This window comes from Medicago sativa, chromosome 1 (assembly GCF_051527215.1).
Source record: "Medicago sativa cultivar Bolivia chromosome 1, Bolivia_mono, whole genome shotgun sequence".
Classification (NCBI taxonomy): Eukaryota; Viridiplantae; Streptophyta; class Magnoliopsida; order Fabales; family Fabaceae; genus Medicago; species Medicago sativa.
In genome coordinates, this window is record NC_140749.1 from 86,648,371 (window position 1) to 86,663,529 (window position 15,159).

General features: G+C 37.0%; 1 protein-coding gene across 1 annotated transcript; it reads left to right on the forward strand.

Moving 5' to 3' along the window:
• Positions 1-628: 628 nt before the first annotated feature.
• Positions 629-9,756, forward strand: LOC146958614 (Major facilitator superfamily protein). Its single transcript, XM_085740134.1, has 9 exons — positions 629-956; positions 1,499-1,722; positions 2,215-2,279; positions 2,399-2,561; positions 3,195-3,343; positions 3,439-3,693; positions 3,788-3,956; positions 4,052-4,144; positions 8,894-9,756. The coding sequence occupies exons 1-9, from the start codon at positions 743-745 to the stop codon at positions 9,191-9,193; spliced, it is 1,632 nt and encodes a 543-aa protein (XP_085596260.1). The 5' UTR covers positions 629-742; the 3' UTR covers positions 9,194-9,756.
• The last annotated feature ends 5,403 nt before the right edge of the window (positions 9,757-15,159 follow it).

Sequence of the window (15,159 nt, forward strand, 5' to 3'; positions counted from 1 at the left end):
ATCGAATGTAACATTTGCACACACACGTGATAACTCTGTGTGTCAATTACCTCCCTCAAATTTACCACGTATATGCCCTTAAATTTAGAGCTTATGTAGCAAATATCCCTCAAAATTAAAATTTATGTGCAATTAACACATTCAAATTTAAAACTTATGCGTAAATTGCACCATGAATCATAAAGAATACCTTAATTTAATGTTAAAAACTTGAATATGGAGTAGAATCAATGCAATGGAAGGAATTTGTTTGGATAATAGTACATTCAAAATAGGTTTTCGGATCATCCGATCTTTTTCGACCACATGGCGGTGTCACATAGACGGTTAACAAGACTGAGGAAACTAAATGAAAAAGGGTATTTATACATTTGACAATTTTAGAGAAGTTTTTGAAATTTTGCAAAATTTAAGAGAAATTTTGACGGAAGTTGCAATTTTAAGAAATTAGTTAACTATTTCACCCAAAAAAAATAGTTAACTTCCTCAAAGAATTACAATAGAATTTCTAATAAAAAATGTGAGCGGAGGGCCATTGAAATAATATTGACGTGTACAACTTGAAGTACCGCCATCATTATTATACAGGAAGATAAACTTAAATAATAAAACGATAAATAAAATCTGTACCAAAAAATAGAGACACGATGACTGAACAGTGAGCAATAAATAATCACCATGTTTGAAACTTTTTAATTGTTTAGCTCCTTAATTCAATTTAAATAATTAATACATAAATAAAATGACTTGTGTTTATGTTTTGTCTTTAATACCGTTATTGCCCTCCAAATTTCCCAATTTCTACACCTCGCCGATCGTCGCTCGTTCGCCGCAATACCGCCGGAGAACTCATCGGAATCCGCCGGGAACTGAAATGTCCGGTATCATTCCGAGGTCGACATCCGCTTTCCGACTCAACATCGACGATAGCGACTCATTATTGGGTTCTAGAACCGGTAAGTAAAATTGATAATTCTCCTCCGAAGAAATTGTCAAATTCCACGTCTTTCATCGCGTTTCTTATGTTTAATTTTAATTTTTTAGTAGAAATTCAAGTATAACATGTTTACAATGTTTCAATTTTGAGTTGATGAATTGACAATGCAGTATTGATGCAAGTAATATAGTATAAGCGTTTATTATGTAAGCGCTTATGTATAAACTATTTCTATAACAAGAGTCAAACCATTTTAACTGTTTTCATATAAAGTCATTAACTGTTTTCATAAAATATCCTGAAGAGTTTATTAAAATAATTTGAAAACAACCTATGGAAACACCATAAGATATTTCCATAAGCTCTGCTAAACAGTCTCACCGGTGCTTATGCCAGTAGATAAGCTTAAATAAGTCCTTATTCTAATAATGGCTTTATAGTTTTAGTTAAGTTTTTACTATGTGAAGGATTAGCGGACACCATTGTTTGTTTTAGCTGGCTATATTGTTTGTTTTAAGATATTAAGTATTTATTGTCAGCATTGTTTTGATTTTGTGACAGGTGCAGGAAAAGGCGATACGATAACAACCGAGACAGATCTAGAGGCTTCCTCTACTAGTAAAAATGCGCTTTGTAAAAACAGATATAGTACATTGTTTGGGATTGATCTATCCCCGGATACTGTTGCTGTTGCGATGGTATACTTTGTTCAAGGTGTTTTAGGACTAGCAAGGTTGGCTGTCAGTTTTTATTTAAAGGATGATTTGCATCTGGATCCTGCTGAGGTATCCATTCTTAAGACTCGTGGTTGTTCATGTGATTTACACATCTTTTGATTATTTTTCATTTCCATTTTGCAAATTTTGCTCTTCTATATGATCCGAGGTGTAATCAATTAATGTGAACCTTTGCTTGTGTTTGTTATTGGGACTTAGTGAAGGAAAAATGAATTGAGACAATAGAGATTATGCACAATATAACCTTGTCTTCTATATTGCATGATGTGACACATAAGATCAAACACTAACCCTTATTTCTAGACTTCTATTAATTCTTATCAAATGTGAAAACAAATCAGGAACTATAAGTAGATAAGGGAACAGATTCTGCATGATATTCTAAGATGCAGTAGTAATATCACGAGATGCCTCTCATATATCCTAACAGGGTCAACTATAAAATCCTAAAAAAGTGATAGAATTTCCTTGAAACACCACTCCTTTTTATTTTTGGATCGAGTCAATTAACACTATTATTTGAATTACATTATTGACTAGGCAGCTGTGATTTCTGGTATTTCTGCGTTTCCATGGCTTGTGAAACCTCTGTATGGTTTTATTAGGTGAGTTTAAACTGTATCACTTTTCGCTCTTCCTCGTACAGGCTGTTCATTATATTCCCATCTTATATCTCCCCCGTGGACAAAAGTTTAATTACCGAAGCTGTTGTTTTGACATGCAGTGACTCTATCCCCCTTTTTGGTTATCGGAGAAGGTCATACCTAGTTTTATCCGGTCTGCTTGGTGCACTCTCATGGAGTCTGATGGCCACTTCTGTTGACAACAAATATAGTGCTGCTTTTTGCATACTTCTTGGATCTCTCTCTGTTGCTTTCTCGGATGTTGTGAGTGTCTACTACTAAATAATCACACATACTGTTTTTCTCCTGGAATCATTTAACCATGGATAATGTTTGTCACATGATACCGAGCATGCCAACTCACACCTACCACCTATGTGAGGTTACTGAACTAAAGTGTTTGTGCATTGAATCAAGATTTACTTTTTGAGATGCATATAAAATTCTTTCACCAAAATACATGCATAAATTGCTTCTGTTGGTTTATCTTCATTGATTATGCTAAGATGAGTTTTGTTAACTCTGCTTCTCACAACCGATTAAGATGTAGATCACATAATTTTTTCGTTGGAATTTTCAGCAGTAATTATTTTATTTTTTGCCATAAACATTTTTCCTTTCAGGGAAATAACAATGTAGACTGTTTCCTTATTTATTAGTGGATTTTTTACCCATTCTTAACTTAATCTGAATTATATATTAAAGGACCTCTACAGCGTTGTCTTCTCCTTCTTTGTGCTTCAGACACAGACACAAACCAACATTTGAGTTGGTTCAATTTCTTTTGTCTTGCTTTTAGAAGCATTTTATTTTGTCTCTGGTATTATGCTTCTAGTGTTTTATCATCTATAGATTAAAATTGTTTAGGGGACTGTCAGACACTAAGCTATATTTTAGGTTGTAGATTCAATGGTTGTGGAAAGGGCGCGTGGTGAGTCACAAAGCACTTCGGGATCTCTTCAGTCCTTATGCTGGGGTTCTTCAGCTTTTGGTGGAATTGTGAGCTCCTACTTCAGCGGGTCTTTGTTGGATGCATATGGAGTAAGGTACTAGGGATGAAGTTTGTGAATCAAAGTACTTCTGATTACGGATAGCAGTATATTTCTCCCTTCTAATGTTTTCTATTTACACTATGGTCCAGGTTTGTTTTTGGTGTCACAGCATTGCTTCCACTGCTAACATCTGCCGTTGCTGTTCTTGTAAAAGAACAACCTACACTTGGTACAGCAAGAGGGCAAACCTTTTCATTTGCCAGGCCTGAGTTTTTGGAAAGTTCAAAACAGAGTATCATTCAGCTGTGGGTTTCTGTACGACAGCCTAGTATTTTTCTTCCCACATTATTTATTTTCTTGTGGCAAGCAACTCCGCATTCTGACTCCGCTATGTTCTACTTTACGTATGTCCTTTATTGAATACAAGCATTTTCAATGAGTTCCACGTCCTCTCAATACACATCATTTACTTCAATCTTAATCTCTTATCCATTTCAGCACAAATTCTCTTGGTTTTACCCCTGAGTTTTTAGGACGTGTCAAGCTCGTTACCTCGATTGCATCTCTGCTTGGTGTTGGACTTTATAATGGATTTCTGAAGAATGTTCCTTTGCGGAAAATATTTCTTGGGACTACCATCTTAGGTTCTGCTCTTGGGATGACTCAGGCTAGTATTTAGTTGTATCTTTTAAGTATGTTTGTAGTGTTAGTTGGAGAAGGCTGTTTCTAATATCTTTATCATGGTTTCATTTTTTTTATCAGGTTTTACTGGTTACTGGACTAAACCGGAAGTTTGGAATAAGCGATGAGTGGTTTGCAATTGGCGATTCATTAATTCTCACTGTTTTGAGTCAGGTTATCACTATCTCTGTTTACACTAGTTATATACTGCTAGTTCTTGAAAAGATACTACCTCTGATTCAATTGTTATTAACTAGGTTTCCTTTGTTTAACAAAAGTTAAATAAAGAGGTTTCTAGTATTTCATTTGTCTTTCTCTGTTTGAGCTAAAATTTCATTCATAATTCTGCCTATGAAGTCAAAATTTAATATTTCTCTCTTTAATGTCAGATATTCAGGCGGCTAATTTTGATATTGCAAGTACTTTTTGAAGTGTAGCTTTTATATGCTATGTTAGAACTTAGAAGTTACAACAAAACTAAGAGAAAATTTATATCATTGTCATCTTTGAAAATGTTTTCGTATTATTTACAACGACAACAACAACAGACGCTTTTTTCTCTGATTTGGCATGATCTTCTACCTTTTTATCTCATCCAACAACTTCGTAAGCCATATGTTTGGCTCGTTAATTTTAAAAACCAGTTTGTTAGATTAGTGGGGAAGGTGTTTACTAGAAGAAAAACGGGGAAGGCTAGGGTAACTAGCTGAATTGGCAGGTCAATTGTTTTCTACGATATGGCTTTCTCTGACAAATCTTTAGTCAAATCGTCATATGAGAAAGAGATTATAGCAGTATCCTTAGCAGTTCAGCATTGGCGGCTGCATCTTTTGTGTTGTCAGTCAAAGGCAAAAATATTTAGCTGTGGTCCCATACTGGTTTGTTGCAATCTTTGAATGTTCCATATTTGGTCTGGGAAGATATTTCAACAGGTTTTATGGCTGTCATGCCAAAGTCAAAGGAATATAAAGCAATTTTAGTGGTGACCGTAGGGCTCTCAAGTGCAACCAGTTTTTTTGTTGGAACACCGTTATACAGCCAACTTAGTGGCGGAACTGTTTAGTAAAGAGGTTGGGACTCTGGAGGCTACATGGCATCCCAAAATCCATTGTAAGAGTCACAAACCCTATTTTTGTGAGTAATTCTTGGAAGGAATAATTTCAGCTGCTTGGCACAGGACAAAGAATAAGCTTAGCATATCATCCCAAATCTGATGGACCGACTGAAGTGTTATATAGATGCTCAGGATTTACTTCAGGTGTTTTGCGTCAGGACAACCAACAAGCTGGTCGATGTGGCTTGATTAGGCTGGACTATGGTATAATACCACTTCCCACATGCCTGTTGGTATGACACAGTTTGAGGTGGTGTCCATGCAAATCACCACAATCACTTGTTATCTGCAAGGGGAAATTCGAGTGGAAGCAGCGGCGTGAGATTTAATTGATTTGGGATGAGACTCTTCATCAACTAAAGTGTAATTTAGAGCAACGTTGGTCTAGAATGAAGAAGTTCGTAGATGTGACAATCATTTGCAGTTGGAGAGTTTTCTTGAAATTCAGGCCATACTAACAGCATTATATGGCAAGAAGAATGATCCTAAATTATTGGTCCTTTTCAATTTGTAAATTGCAACTCACACCAACTTCTACGATCCATTCAATATTCCATGTTTCTCAGCTTAAAAGAGCAGTGTGGGGTCCTATCCTGTTGAGCTGCAATTACCAGAGGGAATGGAAGTGGAGAGCAATGATGAGGCTGATCCTGAGTTTATGTTGGCTACTAGAAAAATAAGGGAAGGTGACATCACTACTTAATGAGCGATAAAGTGGAAGGCCAAAACCTTGGAACATGCTTCATTGAAAGATGATTTCACTATAAGAAGTCAATTACCAACATAGGCTGTGGTTGTTCTGCGCAGATGTTAGGCTAATTGATGTAAAAATGGGGGTTATTGGAAGAATTCAAGGTCATACGGTTAATGGGTGAGATCAAATGCCCAGGATTTTTGAAGGTGCATACCTGAAGAGACAAAATAGGGCAAAATGGGGAAGGCTAGGATAGCTTAATGACCTGGCAAGTCAGTTACGCTGAAAACCGTATTCACAGGTGTTAATCTAGTGGGGAGGAGTACAATGATCAGTGTGAATGTTGTTGGCAATTCCTTCCCTGTGGAGTCTTAAGTTCTTGTTGGAAATCCTGCCCCGAGCGTGAGGGGGTGTGTTGGTAATCCACCTTAATTGCGATCTGCCCCCAATTGCCTTGTCTTGGCTTGTCTTTGAGGGGTTGGATTTTGTCCCACATCGGCTAGATAGGACTCTTGATAAGAGTTTATAAAGAGTGGCACTCCTCACCTTACAAACCGGTTTTGTAAGGATGAGTTAGGCCCCAAATTTCAACATAGTATCAGAGCCTATCCAAGATCTACCGTGGGGATTCCGCATTGCCACGCTTCGTGCCCATTGGGTCCGAGCGTGAGGGGGTGTGTTGGTAATCGCACCTTAATTGTGATTTGCCCCTCGTTGGCTTGTCTTTGAAGGGGTGGATATAGTCCCACATTGTTTAGATAGGATGCTTGTTTAGATAGGATATGCTTGTTTAGATAGGATGCTTGATAAGAGTTTATAAAGAGTGGCACTCCTCACCTTACAAGCCGGTTTTGTAAGGATGAGTTAGGCCCCAAATTTCAACATAGTATCAGAGCCTATCCAAGATCTACCGTGGGGATTCTTTAGATAGGATGTTTGATAAGAGTTTATAAAGAGCCTATCCAAGATCTACCGTGGTTTTGTAAGGATGAGTTAGGCCCCAAATTTCAACATAGTATCAGAGCCTATTCAAGATCTACCGTGGGGATTCCGCATTGCCACGCTTCGTACCCATTGGGTCCGAGCGTGAGGGGGTGTGTTGGTAATCGCACCTTAATTGCGATTTGCCCCTCGTTGGCTTGTCTTTGAAGGGGTGGATTTAGTCCCACATTGTTTAGATAGGATGCTTGATAAGAGTTTATAAAGAGTGGCACTCCTCACCCTACAAGCCGGTTTTGTAAGGATGAGTTAGGCCCCAAATTTCAACATAGTATCAGAGCCTATCCAAGATCTACCGTGGGGATTCTTTAGATAGGATGCTTGATAAGAGTTTATAAAGAGCCTATCCAAGATCTACCGTGGTTTTGTAAGCATGAGTTAGGCCCCAAATTTCAACATAGTATCAGAGCCTATCCAAGATCTACCGTGGGGATTCCGCATTGCCACGCTTCGTACCCATTGGGTCCGAGCGTGAGGGGGTGTGTTGGTAATCGCACCTTAATTGCGATTTGCCCCTCGTTGGCTTGTCTTTGAAGGGGTGGATTTAGTCCCACATTGTTTAGATAGGATGCTTGATAAGAGTTTATAAAGAGTGGCACTCCTCACCTTACAAGCCGGTTTTGTAAGGATGAGTGACACTCCTCATCTCTACCGTGGGGATTCTGCACTGCCACGCTTCGTGCCCATTGGGTCCGTGCTTGAGGGGGTGTGTTGGTAATCCCACCTTAATTGCGATTTGCCCCTCGTTGTCTTGTGTTGGCTTGTCTTTGAGGGGGTGGATTTATAAAGAGTTTATAAAGAGTGGCACTCCTCACCTTACAAGCCGGTTTTGTAAGGATGAGTGACACTCCTCACCTCTACCGTGGGGATTCTGCACTGCCACGCTTCGTGCCCATTGGGTCCGAGCGTGAGGGGGTGTGTTGGTAATCCCACCTTAATTGCAATTTGCCCCTCGTTGTCTTGTGTTGGCTTGTCTTTGAGGGGGTGGATTTTGTCCCACATTGGTTAGATAGGACGCTTGATAAGAGTTTATAAAGAGTGGCACTCCTCACCTTACAATCCGGTGTTGTAAGGATGAGTTAGGCAGTAGGCCCCTAGTTGCCTTGTGTTGGCTTGTCTTTGAGGGGGTAGGTTCAGTCCCACATCGGTTAGATAGGACGCTTGATAAGAGTTTATAAAGAGTGGCACTCCTCACCTTACAAGCTGGTTTTGTAAGGACGAGTTAGACGTTAGGCCCTACATTTCAACAGTTCTCGATAGTGAAACAGAGTTTACTTTCTTTGTAATCCTTTCCCATTTCAGTAATATTACTTTTCTTTCCTATCTCTCTCTGGTTTTGGTCTCCACCACCTTCTAAAGCCTTTCATTTCTCGGTCCATCTATATCTCAATAAGTATGCAATTGCTTTGCCATTATCCATCCTCTTCAATGTTTTTTTATCTCATTCACATATGTTATAAAAAGGTATTGTTTTTTTGATGAAAAAATAAATTAAAGGTATTATTTTGATCATCCTCCATAATGTTTAATTAAGCCTATTAAAGTTCAATAAATCAGGATCAGCCTATTGAAGTCTTAGGTTGTGAAAATTACCCGTCCACCTTTTATTGATATCTTATTTGATGACTAAGACTTCACTCTCTTCATACTTTTAGTTTTTGCAACTCAGATAGTGGCCTCTAGTAATCTGTAAGAAATTTAATTCAACATTTGTAGTTGTAATGTTTACAAACCACAGAAAAACGAGAAGCTTTCTATGTAGACTGCTTATTTGCAAGTATACATGGTTTTCCATGGATTTTTAGGGTACTTCATGCCAAAATATATTTGGTTTTACTTCCCTTTTTTATACAATGGAATCTTTCAACTATTTTCCCTAGGATGCTCATTTTCACATGCAAAAGTAAATTAATAAGGGGAATATATTTCTGATTGTAGCTTTGATAATTGCAATTGGCAAGTCAATGTTGATAGTTTTTATGATTTACTAAAAAATTAGTACCAAGCAATAATATCATTCACTGCATGAATTACCTTCTTTTGGGGCTTTAATTCAACTATGATATTATTTGTTTCTGCAAAATTTGTCTTGTGTCTGAATGCTAGTGTATTTCAGGCTTCTTTCATGCCTGTTCTTGTGCTAGCAGCAAGATTATGTCCCGAGGGGATGGAGGCAACTCTTTTTGCAACTCTCATGTCTGTATCTAATGGAGGGAGTGTTCTTGGGGGATTGATAGGTGCAGGCCTGACTCAAGTATTTGGAATTACCAAGGACAAATTTGATAACTTGGCAGCTTTGATAATCCTCTGCAATCTTAGCTCATTACTGCCTCTACCACTTCTTGGTCTTCTCCCTGGGGACAATCCTGATGCAAATCCAAAGGACGATTCCGAAATCGAGATGAAGTCTAATTGATATTAGTTGTTCTCCACTGGCCTTCCTTGAGATTGCCTTTCTTATCCAAGCTGTTCTAAGTTTTGCTTTTGATGCTTGCAAATTCAACATACATCACATACACATGCAGATAGAGAGTTTTGTAGATAGTACGATGCTAAAGTTGCCGCCAGGGCCTTGTTGTAAACCATCTCGATTATAGATTTTAATAACACAAGATCAAAATTCACTTTAAATCTGGGTTTGTGGTGAAAGTGCCATTTTAAGAACATTGAGACAGTGCTATACAATATGCTCTGGATTGACAGAAGACAATGCTAGCCAGTAGCCACCAAGGAGAAGGTATCTGTCCCTCCAGAACATCCACGGGCTTTGTAAGTTTGTTGAGTACCTTTTCACTTTTGTTTAATTTAATCTTGTGGCCTTTTACTTCTTTGTAAGGACTAAAGCTCTGAATTTAATAGCCAATAATAGTCTTTTGACAATGAAAGCTGAAATTTAGACTTCTCTTGTCCTGTTTATACAAGCTTTTGTAATTGTCATTTACCTAAAATAGACAACACAGGCTACATGTTTTTCTTTGATGTTTCTTTCTTCTGTGTTTATACAAGCTTTTGTAATTGTCATTTACCTAAAATAGACAACAGGCTACATGTTTTTCTTTGATGTTTCTTTCTTCTGTATTATCTAGTGTATGGAAAATTCATTAAGCTTTAGTACCATATAGGAGTAAGTAATTATCATGGAGTGCTTATGCTTAAAAATCTCACCTACCTATTTTAGGGTGTATCTCTTACACATTTTTTTGAGTATTTTTACATCTTTTTATCCATATTTGAATTATTAATATCTTAAAACAACCTTTTTTTTTAAGTATTTTACATCTTTTTATCCATATCTGAGTTTTTTTTTTTTTTTTGAATCGGCAAATATTATTAAAACGTCATCCCCGCAAGACGCAAGGAATGAACGAAACAAGATACAAATGGTGCCGTATATAGACGGTACACCATATCTGAGTTATTAATAGTTAGTTTTAAGGGGGAGCTTTGGCGCAACGGTAAATTTGTTGTCACTTGACTGAAAGGTCACGAGTTCAAGTCCTGGTATCAAGTCTCTTAAAAAAAACAGGGTAAGGTTGCGTACAATACACCAAAATGGTGGGACCCATTTTCGGACCTTGCGTATGTGGGAGCTTTAGTGCACTGGGCTGCTCTTTTTTAGGTTTTTATTTTTGATCCTTTATTTCTACTAATTCAAGGATTTGGCCCTCTTGTCCTTCAATTCATAAATCTAGTCCCCTAGTTTTCAAAATACTAGTCTTTGTAATGTGTATCTATAATGGGATCACACACCTTGTATTTATAATTGTTCTATAATAAAATACATGAATCCTTAACTAGTGAGCACTAGCTTAGGAAGTTGTATACTCTAGGAGTAATAACAATCAATCTAGGAAGTTGTACAATTAAAAGAATATCTAATAATTCTTAATTTTAACAGGCTCCACCACTAGATTTATGGTTGGTTTTGCTAATGTGACAACTGACAACTAGAATACTGAAGGAATTCTGCTCTTCTCCCAGCAAGATTTGCTCACTCTCAACCAAACTTTTGAAAATATTCCCGGCGTGAGTTAACTCACGCATGTGTTAAACTCAGCGTGACTTAACTCACGCTGGATACAGGTCTGCGTGACTTAACTCATGTTGTTACTGATATATCAGCAGACAACATTTAATGCATAGTATTCAATGCAACCAAGTCATTAATGACCCGTAATCTTTACACACGCATAATCGAACCTAAATACATTAGTTTAATCACACAATTACATAATTGCACATAAACGATCCAAATTACACAAATTCGTCGTTAATGACAAATTACACATAATCACAACAAATCAGCATTTAATGCATAACATTCAATGCAACCAAGTCATTAATGACACGTCAACGCCATCATCCGCCGCATTTTCAACCATATCACTCTATGTCTATTGTATAACAAAATAATAAGGAAAAATAAATAAATAACTTGTGCAACAAGCTAACAAAGAAAAAAAGTGGCGCAAAATTTCAAAAACACAACATTATACTCCTGTGTGACTTAAGCCACTCTGGGCATTACTCATGTGTGACGTAAGCCATGCCAACTTAACTCCTGCGTGAGTTAACTCACGTTAGCCCCTACGTGTGTTAACTCACGCTGCGACCTTCTTCCCAAAAATGACGAACCAAGCACAAAAATCAGCAAAATCGAATGAGTTTAGATGATGCATTACCTGATATTTGATGTTTGATGAGTGTAGAAACTTGCTTCCTGACGATTTGCAATGATGTGAAATGAAGATTTTGACCCCAAAAAATCGCACTTTTTGGGTTTTTGGAGGTAGAGGGAAAGAAAATGGTGGTTGGAGTATGGTGATGGGTTTTGTACAAAAACAGTAAACTCAGCATGAATTAACTCACGCAAGAATTATCCAGCATGACTTAAGTCACACAGGGATACTTTGGTCATTTCAGTTGGGAGTGAGCGTTTTTTGTTGGGAGAAAAGCATTATTCATATTGAAGTGCAAGTGACCGAGTGATGCAACAATGTCAATGTGTATTAAAACTCATTAACTCATTTTCCATATACACGACGCGCTGATATACACATATATGAAGAGGATAAGTGAGTGAGTTAATGAGTTTTAATCAACAGGAGCATTGCCACATCACTTAGTCACTTGCTACCTCACCATCCATATTGCCACATTGACAAAAATCTTCTCCAATTACAGTGGTTGAAAAAACGTCTGAATTTTGAAAACTAGAAGACTAAAATACTATATGTAGAAATGAGAGGATTAAATTCATGAAATCTGTAAAAAATGAAGACTAAAATTGCAGTCAAATAATTAATAAGAAAAGCCTAATAATTAATAAGATAATCTCAACCCGTAAGAAAGGTAGGTTAACCTGATCTAGCTTTGGGATTTTGCGGCTTGATATGTGTGGGTGAAGGTGGATGTTACAGTCAGAGTGCACATGGTGGGTCATGCTATGCATTGTCATCACTCACTGTTTTTTTAGTCACAATGGAGACACCCATTTTTTGGTTTTTAAATGGGTCTCGCGTGTACATATCACTCATTTATAATTTTTTAATAGTGGTACTTAATAAGCACTCAATCACTCCAACCCAGATCTCACACAAAGTTCTTAAATGGGACCCACTAATCAACTATCAATAACTTTATATCATTATATTTTAATTTTTGGGTAAATTGCACTCACCTCCCTTGAGGTTTCATTAAACTACACTCACACCCCCTCTAGTTTTTAAATAGACATATACCTCCCCTATTTATGTTTGCAATTGACAGAAACCCCCCTCTCACTTTAACACCGTTATTCCTCTGTTAAAACCAAAACATTTGTGTTCTTCTTCTACCACCGTTACTTCCCCTCCGACACTGTATCATCCCTCCGCCTTCGTGTGACGGTCTTTCGATGGTTTCTTCCTGCTAACACCGTCATTGGCATCCTAATAACACCAATTGAAAGAGACTCGTCGAGGTTGTGATTGTCCGTTCACGACAGCTCCTCTTTCATTATTGGTGCCGCCGCAGGCTCCGCCGTTTCCGAAGGAGATATGCCGGCACCGCTGGTGTCACTTTCTTCATTGAAATCATTGCCAACGTTAGGATTCAGTTCCATCCTGAACACAATTTAATAATAAGAAAATGAAAAATAAGAAATTCAAGCGAGACCCATTAAAGAATGGTCGAAACCCAGATGAGAAAAATAAAAAAGATTTGAAATTTACCAAATTCATAAGAAAACATAATATTGTGCGTTTTGCTGAGAAGCAAAGTTGTTTTTTTGGGGATATATTGTGCGTTTTGCAGAAAAAAATTATGTTTTGCCATTTTGCGTTGTGAAGAAATATGAAGATTAGAAAAAGATGGATTATGTTCTATTTTGAAGAAATATGAAGAAGCAAATTAAAGTGCAGGGAATTAATATAATAGATACGGAAAAGGAAGTTGTAAAATTAACGGTGATAACAGAGTTAACACATGAGGGGAGGTGGTTGTTTTTTTCAAACTAAAGGGGGTGTGAGTGTCTTTGAATGAAACCTTAGGGGAGGTAAATGCAATTTTCTCTTAATTTTTTAATATTAAAAGAGTGTGGGTCCCGCTTAAAAGTGGGGGTCTTAAGTAAGACCCCGGATCTTATAAGTCCTTGAAAAAGATTCTCCTCATTGAGGGTACCTGTACCTAATAGGTACCGGGTCTTAAATAGTTAAGACCCTCCCAATGGAGATGTCTTAGCAACAGAAAGTTGACAAGTGGGTCACACATCAAACATTTGGAGCCACTTTGCTCTGGTCCAAGCCACATACACACAGTCTCACTCATATATGCGACTAGTTGAGCCTTTCATAGTCTTGCCACATTATTTGAGGACCGGGTTCCCCGGCAAAGGAGCTCACATTCCATGCTTGCTTAAGACCATATATCCCTCTTGTTTGATGAATTGACATAGACCCTCATTAATCATTATTTGGAGTCTACTTTCTTTAATTGCTTGAATGCATAGTTGGAAATAACATGTTCAGTCTAAATGTACAGAAATAGCAAAGCGACAAGACATTTGATTCTTTTGTTTCAGATCCTAATGCTTCCTTATTTACCAAACTCTGCAAATAATTTGTTATAACATAGGAGAGGTGTCTGTTACAAAGGAAGTTTATATTTCTATCCATGATGTGTTTGTGAAAATACTGTGCATATTTTTATGGTGTTTTAGTTGAATTGCTAACTGTGTTGGATTATGGGACCACACATGGCTATGCTCCCATATCGAATATTGACTTTTGATTGCACGCTTGTAACTTGAGGGGTAGTGCTATTACAATAGATTCAGTATAAGAAACACTCGAATTATCACCTTTTAAGGGTGAAACAACAATAGCTCTGCATTTGTGGCTAGAAATTGAAGAATACGATTAATTCTCATTGTGTTGTGAATATTGTTTTTGTAAACACTGTCATTTTCCTTATATCTACAAAGTATATAAATCAAAGTTTTTGTTGGTCAATAATATATTTTACGTGACATGTTGTATTTGTGTCATTTGAAACGGAATTTGTTTTTGAAATCATATTATTGGTAGAAAGTATCTAACGTTGTATTAAATTATTAATCTTCATTAAAGAACTTGTTTGGATGAGTTCTCTCTCCCCAATCATGTTTTTTCCATAAACAAAAGTCAGAGTTTAAACTTCTGATCACTTGTTTAAAGTGTCCGACTCTCTTACTACTCAGATCGACCTTAATTGAATATGTTCCTTTTAATCCCGTCCTTTTCTTACAACACACCCCACCCCAATTAGATTTTATAATTGAATAGCCTTATTTTCCTGCATAATCAGCATCGCAAATGATACAAAAGCCAGCTGAAGAAACTTTAGAGGACATATAATCCCAGCTGGAGTTTGCCAAGTTGCGATGTGACACTATTTGCTCACAATGCAATGGTCCAAATCATTCTGCACCATGGAATCAGAAGAAACAATAAACTACCAACACAAAAGAATGTCTTATCTAATCTAAATTATGTTGTTGTACTTGCAATTATCTTTCCATCTTATATAAGTTTAAGTTAAATTGTTAGTAAATAATGAAGCATAGCTTCTGCTTGCATTATGTGTATATACATGTACTTCTTTTCCTCTACCATTTAACAAATTTATTTAAGTATAGTTTGTTTCATGATTTTTTTTTTTTTAATCTTTGTTGTTACTGCTTTTTCTGTCTACTTTTTACTTCATTTTGAATAGGATTTTAGATACAAAATGCTTTGTTAGTTGAGATTCTTCACATATTGCTCCCAAGGACAGAGTGGCTTCCAATAGTTATAAGGCAGACTCGAGTTGAAATTTAACCTTTTGAGTCCAAATGATCAAAGTTGATATAATAACAAGAATAAA